Consider the following 19672-nt stretch of genomic DNA (forward strand, 5'->3'; position numbering starts at 1 on the left):
TGTAGTAGAACATGATCCTTTAGCAGTGCCTTTTGTGTGATGGCTAACAAGTGAAAGGACATCAAAGCGGTGTAAGTGGGGTCATGCTCAGTTGTTTTGATGGCTTGATGTTGTTTGGTGTTTGTCATTATGTGACAACTAAGTCGTTCCCATTGTGCTCGAAGAATGAACCACTTTTGCAAAAATGGGTATTCTTATTTGGTTAGGTTCTCTAAGTCTATTATTTATTGCTTTGTGATTTCTATGCAACTACACTTTTAAGATGTGATCAACTAGCCATTTATAGCTTGTTGTTTGCTTACTTGTGTGGCAGTTAGCTCTTCAGTGATAGAAGCATGCTTGGTGAAGATGAGCTCGTACTCTTCCCAAGAACAAGGAAGGATTCTAACTATTGTCGTGGTATCTTCATCTAATAGGCCTAGGTCTAATTGATCATAATTGTGAGCGAATCGGGTGAAAGTATTATCAAGACAATGGATGTTTGACTATATTGTCACCCGTGTCGGCATCCATGTCCACAACGAGTTCTAATATGGAGGGTTGAAAGTATGTGGATATCAATTCCAAATGTGGTTTTGGCTTAGTGTGACATCCTTGTGGTAGAATTTACCTAGCTAACCTCACTAAAAGAATATGTGTGGTTGTCCTTCAATGTTGTAGTAGCTTTTGGGTTGGGAATGATGGTAGTAGTAGATGGAGATTGGTCTTGGATTGGAAGCAAATTTGAGTCAGGGGTGATGCATGAGCTCCCTGGAATTCAAGAAGAATTGGACTCCAGGACTCGATTCTTAGCAACTTCTTGAGGAGCTTGGGTTGATCTTGTTGTAGAGGCCGTAGGTTCTTGGTACTTAAGCTCCCCTAGCAATTTATGGTAGTGAGGCACTTGTATGCTTGATGGTGACGAATATGAACCACATTTAGATGGTGCTAGACTAGTTTGTGTGCCTTGTTGACCTCTACTAGAAGAGAGTATAGGAGTGAGTTTTTCAATAGCTTTAGTAGTGGTGTTAGAGTGAGTCAGTCTACTCTCTTGCTTATTGGATGGTGTTGGTGTGGTTTTTGTGATGCATGTGGATTTTCCAGTGAGTGTTGTGGTTTTACCAGTGAATGTTGTGGGGCACTTGGGGAGCCAAATCCACCAATTACCCTCATAGTACCCTTGTAGTACGGCTTTGGGAACCCATTGCAGCTTTGTATATGCTCACTTGCCATCATAATGCCAACTCTTTCATTTGGGTTTCGATTGGGGTGTGAGGTTTAGGTTTCTTTGTGGATTGAGCCTTATCAGGATGAGACTTGTCCTTGGGGATCCATTTGGTTTGTTTTTTATAAGTTGCCAACTTGCTCATAAGTTTCATCTAATTTTTTTGGTGATGATGTAGGCATTGTAAAAGCACTGAAAATTGTGAAGATTTTGACATTTCCTAGGGTGATGTGGATGTGTTGGGTCTCATGGTCAACATTGCACTCAGTTTGTTTTTTGAAGGCTTGTCTCAATAACATTTCCTTGTCCACTCCCTCAATGTTCAGTAGCACATAAAAGATGATTGGGAGGCTCTTAGTCTCAATGGAAACCATGATCTTGCACTTTTCTAGTAAAGAGTAGGGTTTTCCCTTGTACATGTTGATTTTAGCAGTGATAGGGATTGATTGGGGGGTTGTTCCAATCCTTGTAGGTAAGTAAATTTTTGTTAACCCCTTCATTGATTAGTGAATCAAGGATATAATTTCTCTTAGTGGTGATTCTCAGCCTCAAACAAGATGGAAACTATGATCTTGCACTTTTCTAGTAAAGAGTGTACATGTTGATTTTAGCAGTGATCTTTAGCAGTAAAGAGTGCACTTTAGCAGTTGATCCAATCATTGTAGGTAAGTATATTGTTGTTAACCCCTTCATTGATTAGTGAATCAAGGATATAATTTCTCTTAGTGGTGATTCTCAGCCTCTAACAAGATGGTGCTATGGGTTCCTCATCCTTAGGAGGGTCAATCTCAGTGATGGAGATTTCCCTAGGTGGTAATAACATAGGGGGCTCATGCAATGGATGCATTAGCGGGTAGTATTTCTTAATACAACTTTTGTTGAAGAAGCCTATGCCCTCGCTATCTAAGTTTTCAAGCTCCACATTGTTGGTCCTACTAATCTGACAAACTCAAAAGGGTCCAAGTCCTCTAAATTTCATTTTCTGTTTATGGCCCTTGATGGAATATAGCAACACTAGGTTGCCCTTCTCAAAATCTTGTTGTCGAATATGATTGTCAAATCAAGCCTTTCTTCTCGGGTCAAGTTTTTGATAGCCATTCCAACTCTGTTAGCCAATCCCTCCTTGCCTCCTTGCCTTCCCATCTTTCTTGCATAACTATCCTCAGGCTCAAAACAAAGAACTCAAATGGTAAGATCACTTTTGTTCCATAGGTTAGCTTGAAGGGTATTTGTCTGTTGGCCATTAGCAGTTCAATAAGCCCACAAGGTTGCCATTAACGTGCTGTCCTAGTCACTTCATGAGGTAGAGATAAATTTCATGAGTATATTCACCATAATTTTATTTGTCACTTCAGCTTGTTGACCATTGGCCTGGTGATAGATGTACTTAGCTTCTGAGTATTGCGATGTAGGGCTAATGGTCCAATGAAGCCGATGCTCACAATTTTCAAATGGTTGGCATGCTATCATTGGCGTCAACTCCATTTTGTCTTTTTGGAAGGGTATTTTTGTGTGTTGACAGTAATCAAAATGCTTGATAAATTTAGTTTTGTTGCCAAATAGTGTAGGCCACCACAATTGAGATTGAAGAACTTGTGTGCAATATTGTCTCCATTGAAGTATCCTCTGGTAGTTCCTCAACGTGCCTCAATTAGCACATCATGCATTTCATTTTTGTAGACACATCTCCTCAACAATCCATCCTTCTCTAATCGATGATAAGGTTGAACATTCAAAATGAGATATTGTAGTTTGGCTTTCTCAATTAGGTGATCTAGGATCCCTTTCTCCAAAATTCGAACTATATGATATATCCAATAAGGTGTAGGGTCTACTTTGTAAAGCTCTTCTTTGCCAGATATCTTGAAAAGATGAACATAAGGTAGGTCATCCATGACGCCCTTCCATGTAGTGTTCAACCTAGCAAAGGAAGGAGACAAGCTCTCTGACTTGTGTTAATAGCTGATGACTTGACTGAGGAGGAGGAGACCAACCTCATTCACCTCTTGGAAGACTTCTCTGATGTATCCAGATGGTCCATGGAAGAGCTGAATGCATTGATCTAAGTATAGTTACTCATAATACCCCTATGGTTTCTAATGCAACACTAGTCAAGCAAAGACCTTACACCATGAATCCTAAGCATGCTCATGACGTAAAGGAATAAATTGACAAGTTGTTGAGTGCTAGATTCATTTATGAGATTAAGCACATGGACTAGGTTTCACCCATTGTGATTGTACTAAAAAAGAATAAAAGATCCAAGTGTGCATTAATTACACAAAAGTCAATGCACTTACAAAGAGAGACAACTATCCTTTGCCTTACACCAAGCACATGCTTGAGAGAGTGGTAGGAAAGGAAGTATATAGCTTCTTGGATGGATTTTCAAGATATAACCAAGTGCAAGTCCACCTAGACGACATGATAAAATGACATTTGCTACAAAATGAGGAATGTTTGCCTATGTAGTCATGCTCTTTAGGTTGTTGTACTACCTTCCAATGCCTCATCTATGCAATTTTCATAGACATACTTAGGAAATGGTTAGAAGTATTTCTTGATGACTTGTGTGTTCATACGAATTGGGAGGAGCATTGGAAAAAGTGAGCGTAGTCTTTGAGCAGTGTAGATAGTATGGTCTCTTATTGAATTCCTTGAAGTGCCAGTTTTGGGTCAAACACAGTTGCATACTAGGGCACGTAGTGTCCAAGAATGGGATTACCATCGATTTCTTGAAAGTTATAGTGATCGTGGATCTCCCCCCTCTGACCAACTACAAGGAAGTCCAATGCTTCCTAGGTCATCTAGATATTATCGATACTTTGTGTTAAACTATGCATTGATTGCTAAACCTCTATACAAACTATTGATTGTGTTCAAGTGGACATAATAATGTTAGCAAGCCTATGAGTGGCTTAAATGGTATCTAACCTTATCGCCTATCTTAAGATCCCTAGATTGGTCCATCACTTTTCATGTACACATTGATGCTTTAAAGTTGCTGTGGCAGTGGTGTTGTGCCAATATGGTGAGCATAATATGGATTTCCAAATTATCTTTGCAAGCAGACAACTCATTGGTGCTAAAAAGAAATACTTGATGACATGAAGGGTTAGCTATGGTGTTTGCAATGAAAAAAATTCAGACATTACCTTTTAGCGATGCCCTTAATATTCTTTATAAATCATCAAGCATTGCTTTATCTTGTGAACAAGCCTTGTACAATTAGGTGCATTACCAAATGATTACTGCTTTTACTAGCATGTCCCTCGATGGGCTCACTAGCTTGGCCTTTCTATTTCATTCCCACTAGCAACATGATTTGGTCACCCTTTTTAATTTTCATGAAGTGTTTTGGCAGATCATGTCATTTCTTTTGAGTCCTTGGGGTGCTTCCTTCTCTCCTCCTTCAACCTTCTACACCTTAGGTGGATTGGAAGGTCCCCTTTAGTGCATCAAGTCTTAGAGGGTCGTGGTATCTCATGGTCACTGTTAGAGCTCACTTCAGGCTTTGAGTTGAACTCTCAACTTTTGCTAGGAGTTTCATTGAGTGGTCAAAGATCTAATGCTGATCCTATTTCAAATGGAGTTGTAGATTCAAATTGGGTCAATGCTGCTTGCTCGTATTAACCATACCCTGCTTATTTGGCTCCCACTAACACCACTATTCAATCACCCTTTTTAATTTTCATGAAGTGTTTTGCAAGATCGTGTGGTTTCTTTTGCCATTTTTCTTCCGAAACCTTGGGGTGCTTCCTTCTCTCCTCCTTCAACCTTCTACACCTTAGGTGGACTTGAAGGTACCCTTTAGTGCATCAAGTCTTAGAGGGTCATGGCATCCCATGGTCACTGCCAGAGCTCACTTTAGACTCCGAGTTGAACTCTTAGCTTTCCCTAGAACAAGGAGTTTCACTAAGTGGTCAGAGCTTTGATGTTGATCCTATTTCAAACAGAGTTGTAGATTCAAATTGGGTCAATCCTCCTTGTTCATAGTTAACCATATCTAGGTTTTCCAACCAGGTGATCGCAATCTACTCTAATGAATCCTTTCTCTATTCTGAAAACATTAGGCTCTTTTGGTTTAGTGTCCATAATTATTTGCTCGATCATCTGTCCATTAGTATCGTAGTTGATGGTATCTACTTCTTCATCACTCCCTTCACTTCTAGAGTCACAATCTACATATTCATCATTTGAATTCTCTTGCTCAAAGGGCTTGTCCTTTATTTTTTTGTCAACCTTCACGTTCTTATCATCCTTAAGTAGAGCCTAATTGTACAAGAGATTCATGTTTTGCACTCTTGTCCATTTCCATTTTGACTCTTTCACGGGGTCTTTGAGAGGTTTTAAGTTGGTTCCATGGTTGTAAGCTAGCTTCCTTGTCAGATACTCAAGGATCCTATGCAATTCCGATTTGCATGTTGAGACATCATATGTTATGGGTATTGACCATTTTCTTGAGCTTCTTGCCATCATGAACAGAGGTACCATGGGTAGGTCATCACTCTTCACTATACATGCCTTTCTAGCTTCATTGAAGATGCTTTCCTTCTCCACATCCCTTTTGTAATAATCCTCATCATCAGAGAACTGCAAATCAATGGTAGCTAGCACATGCATCCAATCGTGCTTGCCCTTTGGATAGGGAATGTATTTGGTCATGGGGCCATAGTTGGGTTTGCCATGTGATTCTCCTTTGAGCATAGCAAAAATGGCATCTAGATGAACTAGTGAGGTCCTCAAGTTGTCCATCTCCACTCGAATTGTTTCAATTCTATTTCCAAAGAACATTGGCCCATTACCCTAGTTCTCTATCACTTGGGAACCTCACATCCATGGTGCTTCCAATAAGATGCCGTAGTCCACACCCTTCATCACAATGAAGTTCACTAAGGACTAGACTATGGCTATATTGATTGGCCAATCATTTTACACTCCAAATGGATGGACTTTTGTCCACTGTGTGGCTAAGGACACTCACTTTTACCCCTATGTCCACGATGCCTTTTTGAGTGGTATCTCCCAATTCTATAATTGGTAGAACAACATGCATCTCATCCCCTTTCCAGAAGGCATTAATCTATAGTGACCATGGCATTAGGGAGGGTGTCATACTTGGAATGTGGGTGTCACTATCTACTCTTAGTATCGTTGATCGTTCTTGCCCCTCAACCCATGCCTTGAATGTATTCCAAAATCCCTAGATTTGTCTCATTAGTTTCCCCAAGGGAAACAACATGAGTGGATACAAGAGCTAATAGCAATCTTGCATCAACCTCATTGGTTTTGCCCCTCTTGGGTAGTTGAACTTCTATTTCTAGGTTGTGTTGAGGCAAGGTGGATTTGTCTAGATGGGTGTGAGATTCCTATCTTTGGTTCGTTGATTGTATGTAAGTCGATGAGGAGGGTGGATTTATGCTTGATATTTCCTAATCTAGTATTCATTGTCTGATATGCACTTGAGCTTCCTCTGCCCAACCCTAGAGTTGAATACCTTCCCTCCTAATGCTAGCATTATAATAGTGTCACTCTTTATGCTAATCTTTCATCTAACTCATCTTCTTTTTCCTATTTTTCTTGCTAATAGAGGAAACATCCACATTGCTTGGCCTAGGTATTGACACTTTGGCCTACTTAGCTTGTGCCCTTGTCATTAGGTTTAGTGGTATAGGGGCCTTATCATCCAAAAATTCGACACCAGACAATCCTTTTCTCTTAGGGAAGTCTACATACAAATGTGTGATACCACATTTACAGCAACACAACTTAGCTTTATCTTTGTTTTCTTGTACTTTCTTAGGGCATCAAAAGGAAATGTGTCTAGGGTGATTGCAATTCCAGCATGTCAAAGGTTTCTAGGTTTGTATTCCTACAAATCCTCTAATAATTAGGTGTTAGAAGAGCTAGTGGGGCTCTTCAACCAAATTGGTACTGATGGCTCAAGAGGTATTGCTGTTGATAAGGTTACTGGTAAGGCAAGTGTTGAGGTAATCTACAATGGATAGCTTCATGCCCATACCTTCCACAATTAACACATGTTCTAGGTCTAGGATCTAGGCATTTTGGTGGCAAATGATTGCCTCCACATTAGTGTACCCATTGGACATTGGTTTTAGTAGGTCACATGTTGGTCACTTGGGGTCAAATTGACTTTCACCTTTGTGACCTTTGCCACCTAATATGTTGCACTAATGGCTAGGCCATCTTCTTAAGGTATTTTCCAATGGTGGCTATATTGTTTTGAGTGTATTTTCCTCCCTAATCTATTTGTTGAAGTTTACTGTTTAGGGAAGATGTGATATTTTAAAATTTTGTTTTAATCGAAGAGGTTCTATGGTGGTAGACACTTTCAATATAGTATTTAATACATGGGGAAGAGGCCTACCAAGTCTGGTTGCCATTTGAGTCCATATGCGAGAGTTACAGGCTTTGGAAAGTTGATGTCTAATTATGACTACACGCAAGAAAAGAGACTTACAGGCCGCACTTATTTTTTTGAGTCAGAATCTTTTGGAATTTGGTATTGATGTCCCATGAAAATTGTAGATTGGAAGTGGGAAGACAGTCTTGTAAAAGAAATCTTGGTGATACGAGTTACAAATCAAAAATTAAGAATCAATTTCTACAAGGTGGTCTTGGTTGAAAGTTTTCATAGTAGGGAGGGATTAAGCTTGATGGGTACAAAGTACTATCATCAATATTTGAATGATAATGCAATATGTAAGTGAGATGATATGGAGTTGAGAATCCTAGTTGTAGGTAAAAATATATTCATGATGAGGAGAGAATTAGAGGAGTATGAAAACCTAGAGCTTGAAGAGGTAGAGCAAGGTATTGATGAAGAAGAACATACAAAGCTTGTAAAGGATGACGAGGACCTTGAACTCATAGTCGAACCTCTTCCAAGGTTTCACCCTCAATTTTTAGGACCCCTTATTCCTACATTTTCTTCTTCCCTATAGCAATGATATTCTTGAATAATCCATAGGCCAAAATCCTTGTAGAACATGACTATGTCCATTATGCCCTACAGTCGGTAATCCTCTTGTACAATCTAGAATAGCATCATGAAATTACAATTGATCCATACATGTTCAACCCTCAAAATTGAGATTTATGCCCATTCTTTGATACAAAAAGACTAGCACTCAATATTTCAACCATGCACTCATGCTCTTGTTTTTACAGGCTACTCATAAAGACTATGACTAGTTAGTTGTCATCCGATACTTTGTCCATTATATGACTATGATTCCATATAAAAAGTAAGATGGAAAATAAGGGGAAAAAAAAAGAGAACACGAATTCCCTTTCTCACTCAAGTTTCAATGACCGCTTGCCTTTGCTTAACATGCAACAATCATTCCATTCCTTATCAAGTGGCGGTGTTTTGTTTTTGGATTTTTAAAATATTTTTTATGAGCAACCCCCCCCCCCCCCCCCCCAATCTAATCCACCTCATCCAATCCAATCCTACTTTAAAAAATAAACACAATCATAGATTAGTTCCCTTCTAATCCACCCTTCCTAAAACTAGGACATTCGAGGTTTCTGCATCAATCTTGTCATGGTGAGAAAATCCATCTCCCTCAAGCTTGGTGTATTCTTCTCATGGTCATTAATAGAAGACTTGACTTGACTTAGAGAGATTTTGTTGTCGTGGCAATGAAACTAAAATGTAGGACCACTTCGCCTACATGCTAGATCCAAATGAAAATATGCATATTGATCATGCTCCCTCTCAGGCCAAAATTTCTCATGATCTCTCAATCCACAAGCTCTTCTACCATGTCATCTTGTTGATTTAGCTAGTCGAGGAACACTATGTCTAGTCCATCAAACAAGAAGAAAGAAACAAGAAAATGTTGGGTCAAGGAACTCATCACATTGTAGTCTAGATGTCCTTTGGCGGGCTTCAAAGCCCCAATAATCCCATTGATGACAATGCTCGTAAGCTCCATACTTCTTAATCAAGCATCCTTCATGTGTAAGAAGATGATTCCCTCCACTTGTTTCTCCAAGCCAAAGTACATTCTCTCTCTCCTTCTCTCTCTCTCTCTCTCTCTCTCTCTCTCTCTCTCTCTCTCTCGCCTCCTCAAGCTCTTTGGCCTTTGTCACAATCTCTCTATCTTTCTACTTCTCGAACTGGAAAAGAATCCCAATGAGGTGAGGAGAAGAGATTGAGGAGTTGCAGTCACAAGCAAGAGAATAAACTCACAAGCTTAGCGAGAGAAAACACTCCATAGTTCTCAAGCTCACATGTAATAGAAGAAGCAACAAAGATGGTTGATGCAGAGATGGATAAAAGAGATAATCCTTTGATTACTTAGTTGTGGAATGCTTTATAATAAATTTTTAAACCTTATATATAAAATTTAAATTTTGGACCTTAGCCAGGGCCTAATTTTTCATTAGTGCTCACTACCCATTTATCTTAAACCCTTATTTAGGGTCCTCTAACCCATCACACTATCTTTTTTTTTTAGAAAACTTGACTCATGCACTCAAGCAGAATTAAATGTGTCTTAATTTTACAATTCACACCACAGAAATGAACTAGAGACTAACGAAAGTTGAATTTTATATTTCATGCCATCAAGTCATATGATATTCAATATCAAAATATTGAAAATAGATAAGAGGGAGAGAATTGAAGCATCCAAGAGCACACACACACAAAAGTAATAAAGACTTGAGAATATAGAGAGATAGGGCCGAAATCTTCTTCTTCTTCTTTCTTCTTCTTTCACATGCATGAACTAAGTCTACAACATGATAAAGACTAATATGAAAGTACCACAACATATGTATATACAATCACTAAGGATAAACCCACTAAGAAAGAAGATGTGGCATAATGAATGTGCCATAACCAAGGATGTACTACATGGGTGTAGTTCAACTATAGAATCACTGGTGTATCCTCATGTTAGTCACCTAATACGCCAATGAATAATATCATGCCACTTCATCAAGGCATGTAGTGGATGCTAGCTCATGTAGAGGCTTGACATCTCAACACTCTCCCTCTAGCTTAGCATGAGCTCATAAACTCCAAGCATAGTCCTGAAGTGTTGAAGCTTCTCAGCTCCCAAGGCCTAGGTGAAAATATCAGCAACTTGATTCTCTATGTTGGCATTAACTAAGTTTATATCACCTGTTAGAACCCACTTCAGAATGAAATAGTAATGGAAGTATATGTGTTTGGTCTATGCATGATACATTGGGTTCTTAGTCAATTGAATGTTACTAAGATTATTGCAATAGATGACAGTCGTCTTATCCACTTGTATCCCCAAATGACCAAGTAGCTTGTGTAACCAATCTACCTCACATGCTATAATTGTAGCATCTCTGTACTTTGTCTCTATACTAGACAAGGAAACTTCGAATGTTTCTTACTGCTTCAAGTAATAGTAGCATTCCCAAAGGAAAACATAAAACTATTAGTAGATCTCCTGTCTGAAATACTACTAGTCCAACTTGTATATGAGTAACTATGCAAGTCCAATGGTACACTTGTAGCATAGAATAAGGCATAGTCCAATGTGGACTTGACACAGTGCAATGTGCACTATACTACATCCAAAATGTGGCTCCTGTGAAAGCTGCAAAACTAACTTTCCAAACTAAGTGTGTAGTTTAGGTTTGGCATAGTGATTGTCAAATAGATAAGACTACCCACAATCTTCTAATACATAGTGACATCCTTAACCAAGTTACCCTCATGTGTACTAAGCTTAGTATTAACATCCAAAGGTATAGAAGTAGGCTTGCAATCTATCATACCATACTTCTTCAACATATCCAACGCATGTTGTCTTTGTGACAACTATATACCCTTTGGAGTCTTGATTATCTCTATGCTAAGAAAATAGTGTAGCTCTCCCAAATCCTTCACATTGTCAATCTCTATCTCACTATAACCCACAATGATCAAATCATCCATATATATAGTAATGACTACAATATCTGTATCACTCTCACATACATAGAGTGGCCGATTAGTTTGTGCTTTGTGAAATCCAATGTTGAGAAGATATTTTGCAATCCCACATGCCATGTCCTAGGTACTTGCTTCAGTCCATACAAAGCCTTACGAAGCCTACATACATAATCTAGATAATTCATGTTCACATAACCACGTGGCTGCTCCACATAAAATTCCTCTTGCAATTCCCCCTACAAGAAGGCATTCTTAACATCCATTTGATTCATAATCCAACCTTTTGATATAGCCACTGCTATGACAATCCTTATAGTGGCCTTATTAGCTAGCGGAGTAAAGGTTTCCTCATAATTAATACCATGAGTCCATGTATACCCTTTGGCAACTAGTCATGCCTTATAGTGATCAATAGATCCATTTGCTAACTTATGGTTGACCTTGTAAACCCATTTTTAGGTAAGGGTACCAATTCCCATGTGTCATTATCAATAAGTGTAGCCATTTCTTCATCCATAGCATGATCCCAATACTCATTACCCATTGTATCCTTGAAACAAGTGGGTTCCACATATTGCACAATCTTAGCCATGTATGCATAATGATGAGCTACATAGCTATCATATCTCAATTGTTGCATTGGCTTTCTCACTCTATTTGTCTTGTGTAAACCTAGATCAGTATCAGGTGCTTTAGCATCCTCTTGTGCCTTCTGCACACTAGGTAGTTTAATAAGGAAACCCAAACTCCTCATCCAAGATTTCCCTACATTTGTCACAATATGTGAGTCCCAAACTTTCTCTTTACCTTTTCTTGACATATGTGATGTACTTAGTGGAGAAACCTATGACCTCAATCTACCACTCCAAGGTCTATCAATAGAACCATGACTAGGAGACTCTTGTGGTCCACTCAATGTCTATGACTGTTGACTTATTTTTCTACATGGCCACACTTTCAAGCTCATCAATCCCAACTGTATTCTGCACATTTCTATACCACCTACTTAATTCATTAAAAAAAAAATCTCTACTATTAATTGTCAGCTCATGTGTAACAAGGTTATGACATCGATATCCCTTCTGCTCAAGAGAATGTCCAATAAATATATGTTTTTCTACTTTGGGATCCAATTTTCTGTGTAACTCATCAAGAATATGCACACAAGTAATACATTCAACCACTTTCAAATGGGACAGATTTGACTTTCTACATGTAAACTTCTCTTCGAGTGTCATACCATGTAAAGTAGCAGCAGTGGGTATAATGTTCATAATGCATATAGTAGTAGCAACTGCCTCAGCCCAATAGTAGTGAGGTAGGTTTCTTTTAAACACCAGAATAATGAGCCACCTTTGTAATATGCCTATTTTTTTACTTAGTAATTGCATTTTGCTAGGGAGTATATCCACATGTATAATATCTCTATATATATTTTTTCTAAAAAAAATAAAAATATTCATTAGAGAGATATTCTTTCTTTCCATTTGACCTTAGGTATTTAATATGCAACCTATCTCCTTCTGAACCAAAGCCTTAAATATTTTAAAGTGAGTGAACACCTCACTTTTTTCAAATGGGACAGATTTGGCTTTCTACATGTAAACTTTGGGATCCAATTTTCTGTGTAACTCATCAAGAATATACACACAAGTAATACATTCAACCACTTTCAAATGGGACAGATTTGGCTTTCTTTGTAACTCATCAAGAATATGCACACAAGTAATACATTCAACCACTTTCAAATGGGACAGATTTGGCTTTTTGTGTAACTCATCAAGAATATGCACACAAGTAATACATTCAACCACTTTCAAATGGGACAGATTTGGCTTTCTACATGTAAACTTCTCTTCGGGTGTCATACCATGTAAAGTAGCAATAGTAGGTATCATGTTCATAATGCATATAGTAGTAGCAAGTGCCCAATAGTAGTGAGGTAGGTTTCTTTCAAACACCAGAATAATGAGCCACCTTTGTAATATGCTTATTTTTTAACTCAGTAATTACATTTTGCTAGGGAGTATATCTACATGTATAATATCTATATATATAATTTTTCTACAAAAAAATAAAAATATTCATTAGAGAGATATTCTTTCTTTCCATTTGACCTTAGGTATTTAATATGCAACCTATCTCCTTTTGAACCAAAGCCTTAAATATTTTAAAGTGAGTGAACACCTCACTTTTTTCATGCATAAAGTAAACCCATATTTTACGAGTACGATCATCCATAAAGGAAACATAATACTTGCAACCACTCAAAGTTACAGTCATTGTAGGATCCAACACATCAGAATATATCAATTCAAGTGGTTTCTTACATACATGCTTTTCATGTGAAAATGTATGTTTTACTTGCTTTTCCAAATTGACATACTTCACATATTTTATGCATCCAATCAACCCTAAACTTAGGCAAGCTATCCATAATCTGTTTTGACTGCATATATTTCAACTACACATTCACATGACCAATTCTCTTATGCCAAATTTCAGTATCAGCCACAATAGCTGAACCTTGTGTAAACATGGCAGCATCCATTTTAGGTAGACTTATATTAAGAGTAAACAATACATTGACATATTTTCCTTTTGCAATCAACTTGCAATCATTTTTGAGATCTTCTACACAATAATCAGAACCTGCAATTCCTATTCTAGCGTCTGATAAAAAAAAACCAAGTTTTTTATAATATTTAGCACATGTAGCACATCAGCCAAGTACTTAGTTTTGCCATCCTATGTGCTCAAAGAAATATTTTCAACATGAGTAATGGGATGAGCTATATCATCTCCTGTCTCCCCATAGCCATGAGACTCTGGACTATGCATCTCTCTAAACCACCCTCCATGAGAAGTCATTTGGTTAGAGACACCTGAATCTACATACCATATATCATTCTTTGATGAACCATCAATAGTCATAGTATTCATAAAGTGTTGCATAACAAACAACTGTTTACTTTTGTCATCATTGTTTCTACCTATACTGGATGCATAATTATCTTGTCATTTATTCCAATTTCTAATTTTAGACATCCTTTTGAAGCAACTTTTAGAAATGTGGCCTTTCTAACCATAATGCTAGTACTTTCCATTATCACCACAATTTTATTGCTTACTAGAATTTGTAACTTTTCCTCTTTGACTTCCCCTTCCTCAAGATAGTCCTCTATTTCATTGTGCATCCTAATCTTGACCATGACCATCACCTTGGTCTCTACCACAACCTCTACCTCTGCTAGTAGAGTAAAATACCTATTTAGACTTGTTTTTGTTTTGAGAAAAAGAGGAATCCAATCCAAGGTTCTTCTCCTCAAGCATCAACATAGAAATCAACTTTGCAAAATCATGGATATCATCCATTGTATTCATAGATGACATGAAGCTATTGTATTCATTTCCAAGTTCATCTAAACATACACACACAATATCATCATAATCAAATACCACACTGATAAATCCAAGAGCTTCCACACAATACTCTTGATCCTCAAGGTATAATCATTAATGGATATATTCCCTCTTTTCACTTGGTTTATTGAGCTGCAGCTTTCTGGCCTTTGTATTTACTTTGAATAGCCTTGTCAAATTCTTTGATGCAATAGATTAAGGATTTTAGATTTCTGCAAATATCCCATCATACTATCTATGATACTGGTAGACAACCAATACATAACTTTACTCTATGTCTACTCCCAATGTTTATTCGCCTTCATCTATTCTATAGTAGCATTTTGTGCAAGAACTTCATGTGCTACTATCATGTCTTCAACAATACGATTTCAAATATCTTTTCCCTTTAAGAAAAATTTTGTCCTAAATTTCCATGTAAGATAATTTTTCTTGTAAATCTTCTCACTGTGAAGTTATCAGACATTTTGACAAAATAAAACAGCTTACAAAAAAACTACAATTTGCAAGCAAGTTTATACTGGGTACACCACAACTAAACATGTAGTCTTTTTTAATGTGACTGCACAAAAATAACACAATCTGCAATCTATATGCATATGCATTTTGTGTATGCAAACCAACAAACACTTGAAACTTTACAAATTTAAAATTTATAATCTGTACACATTAAACGCCTGGCATAGCCGAAACTGTAGTACACCCAAAAAACTAATGTTGGGACCACTTGCAGATTTAGGATGGAGGTTACAATGACCTCATGTGCCAAAAATCACAACGAGAAAGCCTTAAAGGGCTAATCTACAGTATACACATCATTCTTCCTGCTCATCAAGTTTCACTACAATTAGAGACTATAGCCATGCTAACCTCAAGAGTCTCCTAAGCTATAATTTAAGGTAAATTGAGCAAGGTAGAAGAGCTTCTTACCATTGCTTGCTTGCTTACTTTCGTGCTATAATGCTTTCTCCATAGCCTTCAGTTGAGCTTCATGAAGATGTGGGATGATTTTGATACCATGAAAACAAATAAGAGGGAAGGGAGGTGAAGCACCCAAGAGCACACCCATACAAAAACAATGGAGACTTGAGAATACAAAGAGATAGGGCTGAAACCTTCTCCTTCTTCTTTCTTCTTCTTCCACACACAAAAACTAAGACTACAATATGATAAAAGACTAATCTAAAAGTACCACAATGTATGTACATGTGATCACTAAGTGTGAATCTGCTATGAAAGAAAAGATAGCACAATGAATGTGCCATAATCAAGGATGGACTGCATGGGTGTAACCCATAACCAATTGTAGAATCACTGGCATATCCTCATGTCAGTCACCTAACATACCAGCAAATAATATCATGCCACATCACTTAGGCATATAGTGAATGCTAGCTCATGTAGAGCTCGACATCTCAATATATATTTTGCACCATGTAATCCTTGTTATTTTTTCTACATGTACTTTCTCAAAATTTGAATTCTTTTTCTAAATTTGAATCGACTTTTCCCTTCTCTTTGCTTTTTCTTACTTCTTGGTCATTTTCCTTGCTTTTTTCATTTTGCTTTTTTTCACTTTAGGCTTCAAGATTTTTCGCTTCAAGCTCGTAACTGATCAACACTTGTGGATTGAGACAATTACTATTGCAATGCATTTGATTAATATATCCCCATGCATTGCTCTTGGTAATAAGATTGTAGAGAAGGCATAGTTTGGTAAAGGTCTCTCATATGCACTCTCCCTTTTAAATCTTTGAATGTGAGGCTTTCTGGTCATATTCCCAAAAGACAAATACAATAAGCTAGATTCAAAGTCCATCAAATGCATCTTTCTTGGCTATGGCAATGTAGATGAGATGGGTTATTGCCTTTGGGATCCACATCTAGTGTTGATGATGATCTAGTGATTAAGATCTGCCTATTGTGTAGGATTATGATGTTAGATAGAGAGGACATGCAATATAGAATCCACATCTAGCTTTGAGATGCTCTATTAGAGTCATGCGTCCTCTTGATCGTTTTGAGTCACTCTTGGTAGAGGGCCATATAGTCTAAGTTTGACTCTATACAAAAATTGTACATTGGATTTGGTTTTCTTGCCACATGTTAAACATGCATTGCCATACAATTGGGTTCTATAAGTTGACGAGCACCCTTGGTCACTCTAGGCCTGTCTACAAGGTATGGTTGGTTGCTCAGGGTTTTAAACAAGAAAATGGAAATGACTTTGATGAGTTATTCTCCTTGTGGTCAAGATGAAAACCCTTTGCTTGATTTTGGCCTTGGTTGCATAGATGGATTTGGACTTGAACCATATGGATCTGGACATTCTTAGGGCCTATGCAAGCGACGGTGGACTCAATAACATTCATGATGCTGGAAAGGTCATTCTTAGGGCCTATGCAAGTGAAGGTGGACTCGATAACATTCATGATGTTGGAAAGGTCATTCTTAGGGCCTATGCAAGCGAAGGTGGACTCAATAACATTCATGATGTTGGAAAGGCCATTCACTGAGAATGAACTCCAAGTCTAGTATGCTTTGAGTGAGATGAAAGAGGGGAGACCACCTCGATTCGATGGATTTTTAACTAATTTCTACTACCAATGATTCCTACTAAGCCACCTAGGAGAGACATGTGGGACAGATTTATGCAACCTTATCAATGCATTTAGGGAAAGGGGAAGCATAACTATTGAACATAATAAAGGGCCCGTTAAGTTGGTACCTTAGAGAAGGGTTAAGAGGAAACTTGGCCATTTTAGACCTCTTACAATGCTAATAAAGAAGTCAATTGGTGGATCGATACGTGGGATGGGCCTAGGTTGGATTAGAGGCTCCATTTAGGTTGGTGGCTATTGTTGGGTAGACTTGGGAAGTATGGGAAAATTGCAAGAGAAAAGAGGGAAGACGTGCTAAGCATAGGAAATAATTTGAAGTATTCATCTCTTGTCTATTGATGTAGAAAGCCTGGATGGAGTAAAGAGAGGAGAGGAACATTATCCACATGGAAGAAAAGATTAATCAACCAATCCCCATTGCTCTTTGCAAGGGTGCCTACCATGCAAGTAGAGCAAAGTCTTTCAACTGCTAAGATTCTTACATCTACCCCTCTAGCGCTTTGCTCATTTTTAGCCTTGCATCACCCCCATTGCTCCCTTTCAACTAAAATTTCTAAGGAGATCGACGATTTTTGAAGATAAGCTGGAATGTAGTTGTTCTCTTCTGCAGCTGCAGTATGTAGCATGCACACACTCTCTCTCTCTCTCTCTCTCTCTCTGAGTGCGTCGCGAGAGAGACTGCAATGCACCACCACTGAAAACAATCAGAGACTGGCACTGGTTAGCGAAGTTACCATAACAAGCTGTTACACTGTAATGCTTCTCAAACGAGGAACACATAATAATCCGAACCCCATGGCTCTCGAATACAGAGATAGGGTAGGAACACAACCCACAAACAGTACACATCGAACCTTGACATGCTCAAACTCTCTGGATGTAAGAGTCAAGGAGAGTGCTCGCTGGTAACATTTCTTTGAAGATTCTGTAAGCCGTGACTATACAGAAGACATGAAGCGGAAGGGGATTTGCGCCTCAAGCGTTCCCCACGGATTCAATGGTTCGGGCCATTCGTGATCAAGCTACATTGCCTGGTTTGCCTGTGCAGCCGGCATCGGAAGGAGCCGGGATGAGTGGTGGGAGAGCAGAGGCAGGCCCTCTTCTTCTTCTTCTCTTGGACTTGCTGAATATCACCATCATCGTCTGTATGGCCTGGAATTCGAACCTTCCTGATGCCCTCCTTTCTTCTCCCGATGGGAGATGTTGTTGTTGTTGCTGCTGCTGCTGCTGGAGTCGATTTCTTGAACTTGAGGTGGAGGTCGGCTGTGATGGCTCGCCTGCAGGCCTCGCAGCAACCGGCGACTGAAGAATTCTGCGCCGACTGTTGTGGTGTGGCAGCGGTGATCATGCCGCCATGGCTGAGGATGGCCGCTCCTAAGCACATGATCAGTCCTTCTGCGCCACAGAAACTGAGAGATCGATCTATGCGTTTTGAGAGAGGGCGTTTTGAGAGAGAGAGAGGGAGAGGGAGAGATGCGACTCACTTCTTTCCTGGTGGCAGATGAATGTATGATGATGTCTTTATAACTCTGGCCAAAGCCAAAGCCTGCCAGGGTCCTCCCCCTGTTTTTTTTAAAACGGTTTTTTTTTGGGGGACAAAACCGCCAACCCTTGCGGCCGCCCGTGGGTTTGTTGCTCTTGATAGTCACATTGTCGCTAATTGTCATTAGTAGTTCCCTATCTGGAATTTGAAGACCTTCCTAGGGTTTCCATCTAAGGCCCCAAAATGAGGAATCTCTTTTGTAAGAGCACCTTCTCCGTGTACATTTCGCAACCACACATCGAAAAGGCTGAACATCTTGAAACAGAACAATCTACTAATGGAGCTGACTTCCTGCAACTTCTTCAGACATCATTTCTTCTCACGAATGAGGCAATTAGATCAAGAGTTTGTCGTAATGCGCACATCGCTTGGTAGTTGTAGGATACTATGCCCAGGTCTACGCATGAGGGGACCAAGTCAGAGTCAATGTGTTCCTCAACACACCATGGGAAAATCCCCGAATGCGTTTGCTGATTTGTAAGGTGGGACAAGCCTAACATTTTCACCTGAAGGTTTGATTAACCGCATTATAACTCAAATTCTACACTTGAAAAGATTGTAATATTGTAATAACAATAAATCTTCCTAGGAATACATATTTATTGGGGCAAATTGAGACTCAAAGTAAAACTTTCAAGCTCACCCCTGTTTATGACCATGAGCATACATGCTATGAGAAAATATCACCAAGTCAAGCTACAGATTTACTCCAGCTCCCCTCATAGGCGCATGCGCCCTCTTGAACAATAATCGATTCCTAGATTCCCAAATCTCCTGCAATGTCAAAATTAAAATGAAGCTAGAGCGCCATCATGCTAAGCTCGAGTTTCCACATTGATCCCCGAGAATACAAATATCAATTTGACTCACCTCTCTATTTGAGGTTTCTAAATGCAGCAAGACCCTGGGCTAGATCCCCCTTGCTATACAGT

General features: G+C 38.8%; 1 protein-coding gene across 1 annotated transcript; it reads right to left on the reverse strand.

Moving 5' to 3' along the window:
- Positions 1 to 17892: 17892 nt before the first annotated feature.
- On the reverse strand, positions 17893 to 18680 carry LOC148031396 (uncharacterized). Its single transcript, XM_087685746.1, has one exon. The coding sequence runs from the start codon at positions 18579 to 18581 to the stop codon at positions 18192 to 18194; it is 390 nt and encodes a 129-aa protein (XP_087541872.1). The 5' UTR covers positions 18582 to 18680; the 3' UTR covers positions 17893 to 18191.
- Between the last annotated feature and the right edge of the window lie 992 nt (positions 18681 to 19672).

Source organism: Lygodium microphyllum, chromosome 9, assembly GCF_053477565.2.
Source record: "Lygodium microphyllum isolate KBCC chromosome 9, Lygodium_microphyllum_v1.1.10, whole genome shotgun sequence".
Taxonomy (NCBI): domain Eukaryota; kingdom Viridiplantae; phylum Streptophyta; class Polypodiopsida; order Schizaeales; family Lygodiaceae; genus Lygodium; species Lygodium microphyllum.